Source organism: Prionailurus viverrinus, chromosome D4 (genome assembly GCF_022837055.1).
Source record: "Prionailurus viverrinus isolate Anna chromosome D4, UM_Priviv_1.0, whole genome shotgun sequence".
NCBI lineage: Eukaryota > Metazoa > Chordata > Mammalia > Carnivora > Felidae > Prionailurus > Prionailurus viverrinus.
The window spans coordinates 77,193,831-77,210,997 of record NC_062573.1 but is presented as its reverse complement, the minus strand read 5'-3'; the positions used below and the strand labels follow the sequence as shown (position 1 = coordinate 77,210,997).

Here is a 17,167-nt window from a genome sequence, read left to right as displayed (position 1 = left end):
GCTTTGAAGAGGTGAGTTATAACTCAAGCACGAAACAGCACGGTGATCAAGACCCAGTATGTAAACTCATCTTTCTGCAAACAGCAGCTCAGACCTGAATTTAAGCCATGTATTGTACACTGTTGCCCAAAACTCACAAACCACAATTAAATTATAAAAGTGCATATGTAAAGTTATGCGTAGTGAACACAGTGCAAAACCTGAGCTTGTTATAAAATAAATACAGTATGTGCGTAGAACCACATTAATTGTAAGTAACCCAGAACTGTGGACCAGAAATTATGAATTTAAAACTTAATATTGCATAAAAGGATAAATGAAACTAACTTAGTAAGAGAAGCTAACAACTTTCAAATACCAAACTGGAATGGGAATAAAGTTTATTATTACACGTACAAGCTTTAGGTTATCAGAATACTTTCCTATATTTCTTGCCAATCTGTTGAGTTTACTTTTGAGCATCTTCTAGGGAGGTGTCTAAGCAATCTACGGGACCCTTACAAAGATAGGGTGAAAGAGTTATATCTCCCTTAAGGAATACCATGAATGGTTAAAAATGAGTGGTGTAGTTCTAACTCTAGTGAGAAGGAAAAATGATCAGCACATATTAAGAGAGCACGTTCCAGAATAAAGCCCATATGTATGTTCCCAGCTATATTAAAAACAAAAATCACATATGTATATAGGTACACAGAACGATGCCATGACACTGGCAGAGATGGTACTAACCAGAAAAAAAAACAAAAAATCTGGACCAGTGTCGTTCTATTGCTCACTGAGGTTGTATAACATCAGTGAAGGGGGTTGAGGCTTTGGGGAGTGGCAGAGATTTCCACTGTCTCCCTTAGATGCTCCTGTACTCTTTGAATTGTTTTCTAATTAGAATATATTCGGCCGTTATTCATATGATTTTAAAGACAAACAAATAAAACCCTCTCTTGGGGAGGATTCGTTTCAGTGGCAAACACAGAAATCTAAACAACATGCAAAATCATTTACCTCTTCTGCAGCCCTGCTCAGCCAAGCGCTCAGTCTGCAGGTCGCTTCTGAGTCCCCGCTCCCCCACCTGTAGGGCATAGGAACCAAGGAGCGCTTCAGGCATCACTGTGGCATCTGAAGCGGGCAGATGAAGGAAGGGACGAAGGCCACTACATTCTGCAAAACTGCCCCCATGGCCCTTCTGCAGTCTATTAGCCAGAACTCTGTTACGCGGCCATACCCAGCTATAAGGCAGACTGGAAACCGTAGTCTTTATCCTGGAGGCCATGTACCTCGCTTAAAAATCAGGATTCTGGGGGCACCTGGGTGGCTAAGTCGGTGAGGCGTCTGACTCTTGGTTTTGGCTCAGGTCATGGGCTCATGGTCCATGAATTCGAGCTCTCTGTCGGGCTCTGCACTGACAATGTGTAGCCTGCTTGGGATTCTCTCTCTTGCCCTCCCTCTCTGTCATTCCCCTGTTTGTGCTCTCTCCCGCTGTCTCAAAATAAATAAATGAGATTTAAAAAAATCAGGATTCTGGGGCACCTGGGTGGCTCAGTTGGTTGAGTGTCCGACTTTGGCTCAGGTCATGATCTCACGGTTAGTGGGTTCTGTGTCTCCCTCTCTCTCTGCCCCTCCCTGGCTTACACTCTGTCTCTCTCTTCCTCTCAAAAATAAATAAACATTAAAAAAATTAAAATGAAACTAAATTAAATTAAAATCAGGATTCTGCTATTATTAAATAAGGGGGAGAATGTTGGGTGATGCAAACACCTAATTCAGGGAATTTCAAATTATTAGGCATATAAGTTTGCAAGGATCACTAAAGGCGTAAGTGTGCTGAAGGATGTTGGTATGAAGGAAGTTCCCTAAAAAAAGAACATGTGGGGGCGCCTGGGTGGCTCAGTTTGCTAAATGTCTGACTTTGGCTCAGGTCATGATCTCATGGTTTGTGAGTTTGAGCCCTGCATCGGGCTCCGTGCTGACAGCTCAGAGCCTGGAGCCTGCTTCCTCCCCCCGCTTGTGCTCTGTCTCTGTCTCTGTCTCTCTCTCAAGAATAAATAAACATTAAAAAAGTTAAAGGGACGTCTAGGTGGCTCATTCGATTAAGTGTCCGACTTTGGCTTAGGTCGTGTTCTCACGGTTTGTGAGTTCAAGCCCAGCGTCAGGCTCTGTGCTGACAGCTCAGAGCCCGGAGCCTGCTTCGGAGTCTGTGTCTCCTCTCTCTGCCCCTCTCCCACTCACGCTCTGTCTCACTCTGTCTCTCAAAAATAAATAAATGTAACTAAAAAAAAAAATTTTTAGGGGCGCCTGGGTGGCGCAGTCGGTTAAGCGTCCGACTTCAGCCAGGTCACGATCTCGTGGTCCGTGAGTTCGAGCCCCGCGTCAGGCTCTGGGCTGACGGCTCAGAGCCTGGAGCCTGTTTCCGATTCTGTGTCTCCCTCTCTCTCTGCCCCTCCCCCATTCATGCTCTGTCTCTCTCTGTCCCAAAAATAAAACGTTGAAAAAATAAATAAAAAAAATTTTTTTTTAATTAAAAAAAAAAAAAGACCATGTGGCTGAGATGTAAGTATGGAGGTGGCTGGGAGGCTTGAAAATCTGTGCTGCATGTATTTGGAGCCGTCTACACGGGTACTCAAGGCCAGAACAACATTACCATAATAGGAGGAACGTAAATCAATCTAAAAAGAATTCACGAGGGGCGCCTGGGTGGCGCAGTCGGTTAAGCATCCGACTTCAGCCAGGTCACGATCTCACGGCCCGTGAGTTCGAGCCCCGCGTCAGGCTCTGGGCTGATGGCTCAGAGCCTGGAGCCTGTTTCCGATTCTGTGTCTCCCTCTCTCTCTGCCCCTCCCCCGTTCATGCTCTGTCTCTCTCTGTCCCAAAAATAAATAAATGTTGAAAAAAAAAAAAAAAAAAAAAAAAAAAAAAAAGAATTCACGAATCTTTCTCTGTAAGTGACTTCAGGGTGCCTGAGAGGCGGAGCCACAGGACTCAAAAGACACTACCTTGATGCTGGGAAGACCTAGGATATTAGTTTAGGTCTCCTAAACTATTACAGCACAATCATTGCACGGCTTTTTTTTTCTTTCTTCTTTCTTTTTTCTTTTCTTTTTTTTTTTTGTTTTTAGTTTTGCTCGACATCCACTCCTTGCCTGGTAGTATATTTTGGACAGAACAGTGCACTGCCCAAGTTGACCAGCTAGCAGGCTTTGAATAATGTTTTCTTGTGTGTGAGTGTGAAACTGATTTATAAGTGACTAGGCTGTAATTATGCCTTATTAACAGTATGGTTTAATAGCCGAAGACAATGAATTCAAGTAATATTACTGACAACCTTTGAAATGAAAGTCATACTCTCTAAAAACACCAAAATGTACCTATTTCACTTGCCAGCCGCTCTCAGCCTTCTGGGGAAAGAATATGATTTCGTGTCCTGACAAGAGTTTTATGTCTAAACAGAGGGCTATATGATATTTGAATATTGATATTCTATCCTAACTAAAGGGGTCACAAGAATAAAAGCCCCTGACTTCTGGCCTTTCAGAAATGTTCCCACTATGTCCGTGTGCACCTAGTGAAAAACAGCAGATAAATTGATAAATATTAAGTGGTTAAGAAATATTTTATGTGTTCGTTGTTTGTTTACCAACCACAGCTAGGTAAGAGGAACTGGGTTCATTTTGAAACCCGAAGTTTCCTTTCCTCTAAACCAATAGCTATTGCTGGCCATTACTGTGTTCTTCGCTTTGCAGGAAGTTGCAAAATGAGAGAAGAAAAAAAAAAAAAAAAGAAAAAAAGAAAAGCAAAACCAAGCTGGCATTATTTTTAGCTTTCCTCTGATTTCCTCTGATATAGCAACTCTCCTAATTGCTCAAAGGAGTTAAAATGAGGCAAAGTGGGGAGCAGGTTGCTGTGCGAAAGGACTTAAGGCAGGGTTATTTCCATGAAGCTGCCCGGCTCCAATGCAAGAGGGCTCCTACCGTTAAGCAGACTCAGGTGCTGCCTAAATCGGATCCCTCTGAGACCAGGTATCAGTTTCCTTGGAGAGACAGTTGAAGCTTCTCCGCTTCTGACGGTCCTCTGAATATTAATATGGTGGTAACAGCGACATCTAGCTCTTGGAGGGCGAGGATTTCTTGCAATGGTGAATGATTTCTAAACCCAGCTTAAAATAGCAAGCGTGCTATAAAATAATAGTAGTAAAGAAATAAAGAAATAACAAGGATGACCTATTTTGGCAAAATTTCACTGAATACAGTTTAACAAGGCAGTACCTATTGGCTTCGATCTGTAGTTGGTGAACTATGGCTCACTGCCTCTCTCTGTACTGTCTGCAAGCTCAGAATGAAAGAACAGTATTTCATACGAAATAGTATTTCGTGACATATGAAAATCAGGTCAAGTTCAAATTTCAAGATTTGCAGAAGTTCGTTCTCTCTTATTAAGTACCTACATAATATCCTTGAATTTGGCTGTTGGCCTGTAAAACTTAAAATATTTACTACCTGGCCCTTTACAGAAGAAGTTTGAAGATCCTGGTTTAGGAGAGCATGTAATTGAGTGTCAGGCAAATCTGGATTGAGCCCCAGGGCTGCCATTTACTAATTGTGTGACTTGGAGCAAGATATTTAACTTTTCTACAGCTTAGTTTCCTTGTTTATCAATGAGCATATGAATACTATTTATCCTGCCAAGTTAAATGAGATAATGCATTTAATGTGCATACACAATGCCTATCAGATGGTTAGGGATCCACACATTGCTATTATTGTCATCGCTGTTTTATGACAAAGCTACTGAAAACTAAGAAAAATTGTAAAATCGAGGAAATTTTAAAGTTACATTAGAAGATGTACTAGATTCTACAATATTATACTTAGGATTTCTTCTTTTTTTTTTGCTTATTTTATTATTAAAAAAATTTTTTTTTAATGTTTATTTATTCTTGAGACAGAGAGAGACAGAGCATGAATGCGGGAGGGTCAGAGAGAGAGAGGGAGACACAAAATCTGAAGCAGGCTCCAGGCTCTGAGCTGTCAGCACAGAGCCCGACGTGGGGCTCGAACTCACGGACCGTGAGATCATGACCTGAGCTGAAGTCGGACGCTCAACTGGCTGAGCCACCCAGGCGCCCCTTTTTTTGCTTATTTTAAAAGGCATTTGGGATCAAATGACAAAAACAAAGCCTCACTCATAATAGAATGTATAAAAGCGGTAAGTCCTGAAGTAAAGACAGTCTCACATGTAGGGAGAGCTGAGATCGCAAGCCATATATCTGAATATATCAAAACTCTCACCTCTTCAGATAGGTGCTTGTTAAATTTTGAAAAGTTAGTAAAGTAGTGAGATTGAGCCCCATGTTGGGTTCTGCACTGACTGCACGGAACCTGCTTGGGAGCCTCTCTCTGCACCTCCCCCATTCACGAGCACGTGCTCTCTCTCGAAAACCAAGTAAATTGAAATAATAATAATAATAATAATAATGGCATCTTTATTGAAATAAAATTCAAAAACCATACAATACGCCTATTTAAAGTATACAATTCAATTTTTTTTGTATTTTCAGAGTTGTGCTACCTACCATCACTGCAATTAATTTGAGAACATTTTCATCACCCCCAAAATGTCCAGATTGGCAGTCACTTCCCTCAGCCCCCCTAGACCCTGGTAACAACTTTTCTACTTTCTGTTTCGATAGACTGGCTTACTCTGCACATCTCACATAAATGGAATCATAAAATACGTGTTTTTTGAATGCCTTCTTTCACTCAGCACAATGCTTTTTCCATCTCATAGCAGGTACTTCCTTCCTGTTCATTGTGAGATAATTTTTCACTCTATGGATACACCACGTTTTTTTTATTCATTCATCCAGTGATAAACAGTTGGGATGTCTTTAACCTTTGACCATTGTACTGCGTAGAACTCTCTTTGCTCTGACCAAGGCTATATACTGTTACAGCAGTATTTGCCAGTTACCTTGACTGAGCTGGCCTTGTTGGGGACAGGTTACTCTTGGTGAGATAAGCAATGTTAGTATAACGTTCTGTCAGAGTCCTATACGGGGAGTCTGTAAGAACATATGTGAGAAATGTGGAAGGGACGGTCAGGGCTGTAACAGCTTCTGTTCAGGTAATAATGCAGTGCTGAAGGGTCACTGAATGCAGTTCGTAGAGCAAAACCTGGAAATAATTGAGAAGAGATGAATGAATGAATTGCCATATAGTCACATATAGATCACCCCGGGGAGATTACATACCGAACGATACAATTTTTATGAAGTTCCAAGACAAACAAAAATTAAACAACATATTGTCTATGTACCTATATATGTGATAAAACTGAAAAGAAAGGAGGGAATGATCAGTCACCCCAAATCAACTCACGCCCATGGTTACTACCTTAGGGAAGAGGGCAGAGTGTTGGAATAGAATACTGGCCCCATATAGGTAGCTGTAACTTATTGGTAATGTTCCCCGGCTAGGGATGAAATCAAAGGAGTTCATTATAAACATATAACTATAAAAGAGGGCTAGCCATGGATTAATGATGAGAATGTCGTGAATCAAAGAATATGATAAATGAACACAGGTTACCCGAGTCCAAATAAAAAATGAGAGAGAAAAATAAATAAAAGCAGTGCATGTACATTGTAAAACTTGGGATGCACGTGTAAAATATGTAATTATAAAAAAGAAAACGTTTCACTGGTTATTCCTTCAGGTAGAAAAATTACCATTAAGATAGCAGGAGTATAGCTTCTCGTTCTTTCCCCTATGAATTAAAGTTTTTTAATGACACCAAAAAAATGTCAAGTTGACAAAGTCTCTTCTCTACGGGGGCTGTTTAGGTCAGGCTACTCACTCCTCGTTCCCACCACCCAGGCGCTGGTCAGAGCGCACAGGGACAGCATCAGAGGCTGGAGCCCTAGCAACTCCGCCCAGCGTCGCTCAGGTTCAGAGCGCAGCCGGGGGGGTGTGCCCAGCTCCCCCGGGGGCGTGGCTACCAGGCTAGGCGGTCCTCCGCCGGGGTCCTGGTAATCGGGGCGGGACGGGGAGGAGCCGCGCGTCGCGGCGTAATGACGTCAATGACGCGCCCGGCGTGGCGTGATCGGCGTGCGCAGCTGCTTTTCGGTGTTTTGGTCCCCGCTCTGGAGCCGGGGGGGAGGCGTGCTGTGCAGTTGGCCGGGATGTTTCCGGCTCTTGGAGCTGAGGATGAAGAAGAGGAGCAGGCGGAGGAGGACTGTCCTGAATTGGTCCCCATTGGGACGAAGCTAAGAGAGGAGGAGGAAAAGTCTGGCCCCGGCGCTAAGATCCCAGTCACAATTATCACCGGGTATTTAGGTAACTAACCATCCCGGTCAGAAAATACCGTGAACTTATCCTGGGATTTGGGGGGCTTGCCGTTGCCTCTTCACCTGAGGCATCTGGGCCTTCTGGCAGACAGCAAATGTCTCTGACGTAGGGCCTGGGTCACTTGCCCCCTGTATGGGTTGCTTCTCATCTCGGGGCTCAGGGATGCCCAGACCCCTTGCATTAGATCCACATTTATCAAGTGAGCTTCAAAGTTAACCTCACAGTTTGAAGCTAGTTCTGGCCTTGCACTTAGAGGCCTGGACCCGCCCCTTAATTATCCTTGTGACAGCTACAGAGTTATCTTACCTTTCTGAAGCTCTTCAACCGCACTTGAAGGTGGGCGTGTTACCAGTCACCTGTTCGAGTTTGTTTACTCATCTGCAAAACCCGGCAGGAAACGCCTACCTTACGTCTATTACCATTAAACGGTGCCCTGTCTGTAAAATGCCCGACCCACAAGAGTATTCCTTAGTAGATTCCCCTTCCACCTCGAGCCAGTCTCTTCCAGCTCTTCGTGGCGAGGACTATCTCAGATTTTTTTTTTTTTTTTTTTTTTGAGATCTGGTTGCAAAGCACTCTTGGGGAGGTGGTAAGAATAAAATCTCCACCCTCCAAGACTATTTCTCAAGCTGTAGACATTCAGCAGTGCTCAGGGACCCTTGGATTCATAGGCGTGTAAACGTACAATTTCCTGAAGGACAGTTGGTGCGTTTACACGTGTGATCCTTTATTAGAAAAATCTGACGAGTATTATTTTAAAACCTTACATTTTAATGGAAGGGCTAGAGTAAATACATGAGCATATTAATTGTGTGGGGAAAGTTAAGAACTGTAAATAAAGCCAAACGATTTGGGGGTAGATAATACCATTTCTAGACCTGAGGGCCTTTTACATTAAAATAAGAATTAAACCACCGGTGGGTTTATTTATTTATATATTTTTTAAGCTTTGTAGACTAAGTTTATTCTCCTTTTTACTCAGGATTGATTTTATAAAGGGATTTACTTTTGGTGTTTTCCCACTGTTATTCAGAGGCTCCTCTATGAAGAAATTAGGCAAATTCCTCGTCTGAGGTGGTATAGTTCAGACTTGCCCCTCTGGCCTCCCCCATTTTGCTCATCTGTAGGTCACTAGAGCATTGGAGGTAGCGGTCTGAGGCTTAGGAATGAGGGCTTTGCCAACAACCTTGTTGCTGAATATAGTCGATGTAGTTTCACTGCTTATTCTTGACCATTTTCTCTTTTTTGAAACATCGTCTTATCGGCTTCCATCACATTTTTCTTCTGGATACTTCCACCTACTTCTCTGGCTGTCCCTCTTACAAAATTTGCCCACCTCTGTCCATCCTTTTAACTTCACACTCAGTTTCTATTTTGATATCCCACAGACATCTCAAACTCAGCAGGTCCACAACTTCCTATGCTTTGCCCTCCAAATCTCCTGCCTCTGTGATTCCAATGACCTGGAATACTCTAAAAGTTTTCTAACTAGTCTTGAGTCATGCCCCCTTTTAATACAGTCTTTGTACTTGAGCCTGAATCTTTATAGGTGTAAACTGATTGAGTTAACACCCATCAGTGGTTTCCTTTTGGTTTACAGTTCAAATTCCTTAACATGAATCAAAAGGTCCTATATGATCTAGCTCTTGACGGCCTTTCTCGCCTTCAGAACTGTGGTCCAGTCACACTGAATACTTTCACTTATAAAAGGTGCCACGTACTTTAGCCCCCAGAATACTTTTCTTTTTTGTTAGTCCCCTGCCTAGACATCCCTCTTAGGTGCATCATAACATCTTGTACATCTCCTATCCACTGTATAATCCTGTGACATAATTACCTGTTTATTGATCAGAATTCCCTTACATCTCCCACTCTCTTAGTGTTTGTAAGCATTGTGAAAGTAGAGACAGTATATCTTTGTTTTGTGCCCATTTCACCAAGGCCCGGCATAACATCTGGCCCATAGTAGACTTAACATTTTTTTTAATGTTTATTTATATTTGAGAGAGAGAGAGAGAGAGAGAGAGGGAGCGAGCATGAGTGGGGGAGGGGCAGAGAGAGGGGTACACAGAATCCAAACAGGCTCCAGGCTCTGAGCTGTCAGCACAGAGCCCAGTGCGGGGCTCATACTCAGAAGCTGTGAGATCATGACCTGAACTGAAGTCGGATGCTTAACCGACTGAGCCACCCAGATGCCCCCATAGTAGACTTGAATGAATGAACTGTGCCTTAAAGTCTTCTGTTTCATAATATGGTTAATTATTAACTGCTGGTAAATCTATTAGAAATTTCTTCCATCCACATCTTCCTTTCCATTTTCACTGCCACTACCTATGCTGCACTCATGTTCAGGGTCTCTGTCTCATACTCGGACTGGTTCTAAGAATTTCCTCATTGCCCTTAAGCTATGCCCCTTTCAGTTTGTGCTGCACACTTTTGTGATGTTGAGCTTTTTAAAGAGCCCTAACCACAAGCCCTTCATCCCTTCAACAGCCTTTAAAGGAATGTGACGTAACAATGTTCAAGATGTTGATACCCTAATGATCATTAAATCCCACCTAGTTACACACTAGAATCTTGTAAATGTGCTTCAGAAGATGTGTACAAGCTGATTTGTAAAAGTTCTTAGCAGCCCTGTTTGGAAGAACAGAACACTGGAAATAACCCAAATGTCTACCAACAGAAGAGTAAACAAATGATAGATTCATACAATCGAATAACACTACTGTGCAGTATACTTTTTTTCCTCTTTGAACTTTGGTATATACGGTTCACGAGATAAACATTTTTCTTCCACTTGAGCTGAACATATTAGGTTTCACATGCCACCTACTGGATAAACTTAGTGTAGCTTTGTGAATTTATCTTTCTAAATACTGAACATTCTGTACATCGTTAGCATGTCCTACAACCATTCTCCCATTTTGTTTGTGTTTTATAGACACGTAGACAGAGACAATTGACCCTTGAACAGTGTGAGGGTTAGGGGTGCCACCATTTTGCACAGTTTAAAACCCGCATATAACTTTTGACTCCTCCAAAACTTAGCTACTAATAGCCTACTGTTGACCGGCCTTCCTGATAATATAAACTGTTGATTAACGCATATTTTGTATGTTATATGTATGACATACTATATTACAATAAAGTAAGCTAGAAAAAAAAATGTTCTGAAGAAATCATCAGGGAGAGAAAATACATTTACCGTACTGTGCTGTATTTACAGAAAAAAATCCGCATATAGGTGGACCCACGACCCATATAGTTCAAGGGTCAAGTGTATGTATACACTTGATATATATACATATATATATATATATATATATATATATACACACACATATGTATATGTATATATATATGTCTATGTCTATATATAGACATGTCTATATATATATACACACATATACGTATATGTGTGTATATACATACATGTATACATGTATACATATGTCTATATATACACATATACATATATACATACATCTCTATATGTGTATGTATATACATATGTGTGTATATATATATATTTTTTATAGACTAAGCATACCAAAAGTAGCTCTATAGTCTGTTCGAATTTGTGTCTGTTTCGTTAATGATGGATGTTGAAATAAAATACAGGGCTTTACATGTAAATTTTAGGGAAGTAAACCATATATTCTTTGCTAAGAAAAATTGTTATCATGTAAAAGTGCTTAAATATTTTATGAACTACATGAGTACTTCATTCCTTGGAAGCCATTATTTCAATAATTCCTTATTTAATAGAAAATTTAGTTGTCTTTATATTAATTGTATTAATTTATGTAAAAGACGTATGTGTGTCACATGAGGTCAAAGAAAGCTGATCCAAATTGTAGGAGTATTTGTAAATACAAGATTTTATGTGAACATAAAGCTTTTTTAATACTTTGCCAAGGTACTTAATCTTTCCCTCTAGAATCTTCTATGCCATAGTTAAATAATATTTTTAAAATAGCATGGAAAAATTTTAAAACATTGGGACTCTGTTTTTGTGTGTGTATGCCTTTTAAATTAACCTTTCAATGTTGTTATTTAAACCAAATATATTTTATAGGTGCTGGGAAGACAACACTTCTGAACTATATTTTGACAGAGCAACATAGTAAAAGAGTAGCTGTTATTTTAAATGAATTTGGGGAAGGTAAGTAAAATTCAATGAATACTATAATGTAAGAACTTATAGGATGGTTTATACCCCTGGTGTATTGATATTCCGTATTTAAAAACAAAAATACAAAGTATTATAATGCAAACACACTAATGTACATAGTTTTGGGAAAAACAGATTAATTTCTGTGAAGCTTTATTTTGTACAGATTTGAGGAACTTAAATCAGATAGTTTTTATAAAATTTTATTTTACATAGTTTTGGAATTCATAGCAACAGAATTAAATTAGGTTTTTACATGAAAGAACTCCAGAAGTAAAAATCTAAACATATGAAGGAAAGTTCTTTCAGGCATTTTCAAGGTGCTCTTGTACAGACTATATTGTTCACTTGTAACTTGGAAAACATTTTATTTTATTTTATTTTATTTAAAAAAAATTTTTTTAATGTTTATTTATTTCTGAGACAGAGAGAGACAGAGCATGAGTAGGGGAGGGGCAGAGAGAGAGGGAGACCCAGAATCAGAAGCAGGCTCCAGGCTCTGAGCTGTCAGCACAGAGCCCGACTCAGGGCTCGAACTCACAAACCGTGAGATCATGACCTGAGCCGAAGTCGGTTGCTCAACCAACTGAGCCACCCAGGCGCCCCTGAAAAACATTTTAAAATGCTTTTGTATTTTTAAGTTTACCTTGTTAGATGTTTATTAATATTTACAAAGCATTTAAAACTGAAGATTTTGGGGGGCACCTGGGTGGCTCAGTTGGTTAAGTGTCCGACTTTGGCTCAGATCATGATTTTCTGGTCCGTGGGTTCGAGCCCTGCGTCGGGCTCTGTGCTGACAGCTTGGAGCCTGGAGACTGCTTCGGATCCTCTGTCTCCTTCTCTGTCTGCCCCTCCCCAGCTTGTGCTCTGGCTCTCTCTCAAAAATAAACATTGAAAAAAAATCTTGGAAAAAAAACCCTGAAGATTTAAAATTTTTTTTTTACATTATTTATCTTTGATGGAGAGAGAGCACAAGTCGGGGATGGATAGAGAGAGGGAGAGACAGAATTCAAAGCAGGCTCCAGGCTGTGAACTGTCGGTACAGAGGCTGACATGGGGCTTGAACCCACGAACGGTGAGATTGTGACCTGAGCCAAAGTCGGAGGTTTAACAAAAATGAGTTAAATATATGGTTTCCATCCTCAAGCACCTACAATTATTTGTGGAAATACATGCATTTAAAATTCCATTTTTTGGTTTGTTTTTAATATCGAACTGTACTATAAAAAAAATCTACAGCAGTGTTAGACACAATTCTTTGATTACTTTTATAAGTTTTTCTTTTTATAAGAAAAATCTAAGTGTGAATTTTAATTAAAGCTCAGTTTTTGCCAAAAATATATTATGTTGAACTTCTTTTTTTTCTTTTTTAACTTTTTTAATGTTGATTTATTTTTGAGACAGAGAAACAGAGCATGAGTAGGGGAGTGGCAGAGAGACGGGGAGACACAGAATCGGAAGCAGGCTTCAGGCTCTGAGCTGTCAGCACAGAGCCGGATGTGGGGCTCGAACTCGTCAACTGCGAGATCATGACCTGAGCCAAAGTCGGACACTCAACCGACTGAGTCACCCAGGTGCCCCTTGAACTACTTCTTAACACAATTTTCTCAGTTAATAAATGAGTAAAGGAGCTAGTTTTTTGGTTTTTTTTTTAATGTTTATTTATTTTTGAGAGAGAGAGACGGAATGCAAGCTGGGAAGGGACAGAGAGAGAGGGAGATACAGAATCCGAAGCAGGTTCCAGGCTCTGAGCTGTCAGCACAGAGCCCGACGCAGGGCTCGAACTCATGAACCATGAGCTCATGACCTGAGCTGAAGTCAGACGCTTAACTAACTGAGCCACCCAGGCGCCCAAGGAGCTATGTTTTATGAACAGGGAGACCTGTTACACTTGATTTCTGATGTCAGTAACCAAAGTGAAAAGTCTGTTAGATAAAATAAAAATGCTAAGATTTTTTTAATCCTAGTCTGGTATTTCAGCTTCTTATTAACCGATCTGTTGGACACTGCTCACATTTATTAGTATTTGTTACTATTTTTCATCATTCTTTTGGAATCATTTTTATAATTTTGTCATTTACAGCATTTGCAATACCTTCCTTTGCATTTTATTAATATTCTCTAAACCCTGAATTTTGTAGCAGTCCCTTTCAAAGCTCTTTATCCCCATCGCTTCTTGGCCTTTTGGCTAAGATCAAGTATAGTATCAAAGTTCTTGGGTATCCTTGCCTAACTGGAATATAAACAAAAAACAGGGAAATGAAAAATTGTTCAGTTTTCTTTTTTGGCCATTTTCTTTACTGGACATTTAGAACTATTCCCTGGCTATGGTATATTTATTTACTGGAGGAAAAGTAAGATATTTAAAATCATTCTTTTATTATAACAAGCATCTCAGAATTTCACATATTATTGTTTCTTAAGTAAGCATTATGACGAAACTTAAAAAATTTAATTTTAATTTTTTTTTTTTTTAATTTTTTTTTCAACATTTTTATTTATTTTTGGGACAGAGAGAGACAGAGCATGAACGGGGGAGGGGCAGAGAGAGAGGGAGACACAGAATCGGAAACAGGCTCCAGGCTCCGAGCCATCAGCCCAGAGCCTGACGCAGGGCTCGAACTCACAGACCGCGAGATCGTGACCTGGCTGAAGTCGGACGCTTCACCGACTGCGCCACCCAGGCGCCCCAAAAATTTAATTTTTAAATGAGCAAGCACATTGATACCGTGGCCAAGCAAACTTCCTCAAAATGAACTGGGGTTTTTACTCATACTGGCGATATCTAGAATCTGTGTAATAGAAACGAAAACAATTTAGAGGAAGAATGAAAAGGAAGAAGATAGGTAAGTCAATCTTTTAAGAGAGTTAAGGGCATATAAAACCCAACATATTAAACATATTAGTTGGTCATGGACAAGAAAGAGTGCTTTTGAAATAGCTACTTCATTAGGGTACACTAGTGGGCAGGTGAGAGGCCTGAAGAGGAAGTAGGTAATGAGAGATTAATTTTGGTTCTGCCTTTGTAGGGGCTTAAATCCTCTTAAAGAAATAAAAGCTAAAGTAATCTACAGTAGTAGAGTTTAAAGCATTGAGGCTGCATGGATAGAATGAAAGAATGAAAGTTACAAAGTGTATTTGTGTAAATGATTTGAAATCTTTGTTGTTGCTATCCTCATCTTTGTTTTTGGTTGGCTAATGAACATAATCTACAGAGTGCTTCTTGTTACTTATTCTAGGAAGTGCCGTGGAGAAATCTTTAGCCGTCAGCCAGGGTGGAGAGCTGTATGAAGAGTGGCTGGAACTTAGAAACGGTTGCCTCTGCTGTTCAGTAAAGTGAGGAATGTGTTTACTGTGTGCTTGTTAGTCTGTTATAAATGTTTATTGATTAGATTTCCAGCTTTGATTTTCTTGTGTAATTTCACTAAATTTATGTAATCTGCTCCATTGTATTGTCATATAGAAAATAATTTATTAGGATGTAATTTCTTAGAGTGTTTCTTGCTGTCCTATTTATTTTTCTGTCAGCCCTAATGCTTTGGCCCTTCTTTTGAGTTTCTTTTTATTGTCTTTGATGTCAGGGTTTAAACTTTTAAAAAAAATGTTTACTTATTTTCTTGAAAGAGACAGAATGTGAGCAGGGGAGGGGCAGAGAGAGAGAGGGAGACAGAGAATCCAAATCAGCCTCCAGGCTCTGAGCTGTCAGCACAGAGCCTGACGTGGGGCTCAAACTCACAAATGGTGAGATCATGACCTGAGCCAAAGTCGGACGCTTAACCGACTGAGCCATCCAGGCGCTCCAGATGTCAGGGTTTAATTAATAATCTCTAGTATATGAAACTCACATTTCATGTATAAAAAATTATTTTTTTACTTTTAATGAGTCATTGGTCTTATTTCCAAGGATTCAACTTATAAAAACAAAAATAAATGACCATCAAAAAGGTAAAAAATCTCAAGTTCTGTTCCACCAGTTATAATTGTCTCTAAGGACGCTGTCTCTTTTTTCCACTAATATACCATAGATCTGAGAAAAGGACCTGATAACCTAGTCACTCAAATATTTGAGTAAATTAATGTTGATTTTGTATATTCTAGTGAATTAAATTTTTCCTACATCGTTTGATGTTTGACTTTGAGTCAAATATATTAACAAAGCTAAAATCATGACAGCTTTTCTTGAATAACCAAAATGAAATCCGTTAAGTCTTCTCTTGCACTGTTGATGTTCTAAGTAAAAAGGAAGACTAAAGTCTGGCACCCTAATTCAGAACAGAATTGAAAAGTATTTCATGATTGTGTCCCTTTAATTGTTATATTAAACCACTGTAATTGATAAATTTTATTGTTCTTTTGGATGTTGATTTTTTCTTTCATAGTACTATAAAAATAGCGGAATTTGACTTCCGTCAGGTTTATTAAAATTTCCTCTGCTTTTAGCTGTAATAAAATTAAAATATCCATCATGTACTTGATTTATTTTACTTATCAGTACACGTGCATCTGTTTTTTCCCGCCATTGGTAAATATTGACGGACATTGTCTTAGAAGTTTGGGAAATGAGTTTAATTTTTATATTCCTAAGCTATCTTTGTCTGAGGTTGCTAGGTATATTTTAAAACGTTTATAATGATCACTTTAATATTCAGGTAATCAACTATTTTTTATATTTTGGTATTCTCCAGGGACAATGGCCTTAGAGCTATTGAGAATTTGATGCAGAAGAAGGGGAAATTTGATTACATACTATTAGAGACCACTGGGTTAGCAGATCCTGGTAAGAAATGATATTATTAATAACCAGAATGTAGTTCTTAAACATTTGAAATGTATTAGAGAAATATGTAATGTAGGTATTAATAATAATCTTTATCCAGACCAAAAACTTGTTGCTGTTGTTTAAAACAGGAAAAATACTGGGTTGTCATGTTTCTTTCGTAGATAAATCATGATCAGAGTACTTGGTACTTTTAACCTGATAATTGGATTTGAATTTCAGCTGATTGTTTTAAAATTATTACAGGAACAAAAGTTGTTGAAAGTATGGAAATTTAGGAGAAATAGAGACATCCTACTTATAAGCGTATATTTAATTGGTCATACTGTACAGAGAGAGATCTTATTTCTGATTATCTTCTAATCCAGCTTTCTTAGAGAATCATTTAGAGATATTTAAGAGCTTTTGGACTCTAATCCCAGCTATACTTGGTCCTTTTCAATTAATTGTTACCATTTTGTTTTTCTACTACTAAAGTTGAAATAATTTTATTTGTTAATACTGTCTTTAGGTACAGAGTTAAATTAAGCCTACTGGGCCTTTTTCCTGGTGTGGAATTAATGATTATCCATGAAATTTTTATCTGTTAGTGGAATTATGTATAAACTTCTCTGTTGAAAGCTACACAGAGTTGATCTTTTTTTAACAGTAGGTGTCTGTTTCCCTCTTACCCAAATATCTTTTTAGGTAACACCTTTATTCCTAGTTTGCAGAATATTTAGTGTTTGTTTTACAAGTCTAGTCATACTTTTTTTTTTTTTTATATGAGTTAATGGTATTGGGCCATAAAACTACAGAAAAGTACTGTTTAGGAATAGTTTATTAAAGGAGTCATGGGGTCCCTGGTTAGCTCAGTCAGTAGAGCATGTGACTCTTGAT

The 17,167-nt window shown here is 39.2% G+C and overlaps 1 protein-coding gene and 1 pseudogene across 2 annotated transcripts in view; both read left to right on the top strand.

Moving 5' to 3' along the window:
- LOC125149969 (COBW domain-containing protein 2) overlaps nucleotides 1–17,167 on the top strand; it is an 80,815-nt gene that overhangs the window by 22,039 nt on the left and 41,609 nt on the right. The window contains exons 1-4 of one of the 2 annotated variants that reach the window (XM_047829195.1): nucleotides 7,070–7,325; nucleotides 11,416–11,502; nucleotides 14,751–14,847; nucleotides 16,197–16,288. In XM_047829195.1, the coding sequence (XP_047685151.1) occupies nucleotides 7,070–7,325; nucleotides 11,416–11,502; nucleotides 14,751–14,847; nucleotides 16,197–16,288 (532 nt within the window). Of the gene's footprint in view, nucleotides 1–7,069; nucleotides 7,326–11,415; nucleotides 11,503–14,750; nucleotides 14,848–16,196; nucleotides 16,289–17,167 lie in introns of those variants that run through there. The other variant, XM_047829196.1, reaches the window with a different exon arrangement.
- LOC125151065 (uncharacterized) lies at nucleotides 13,680–13,833 on the top strand (annotated as a pseudogene).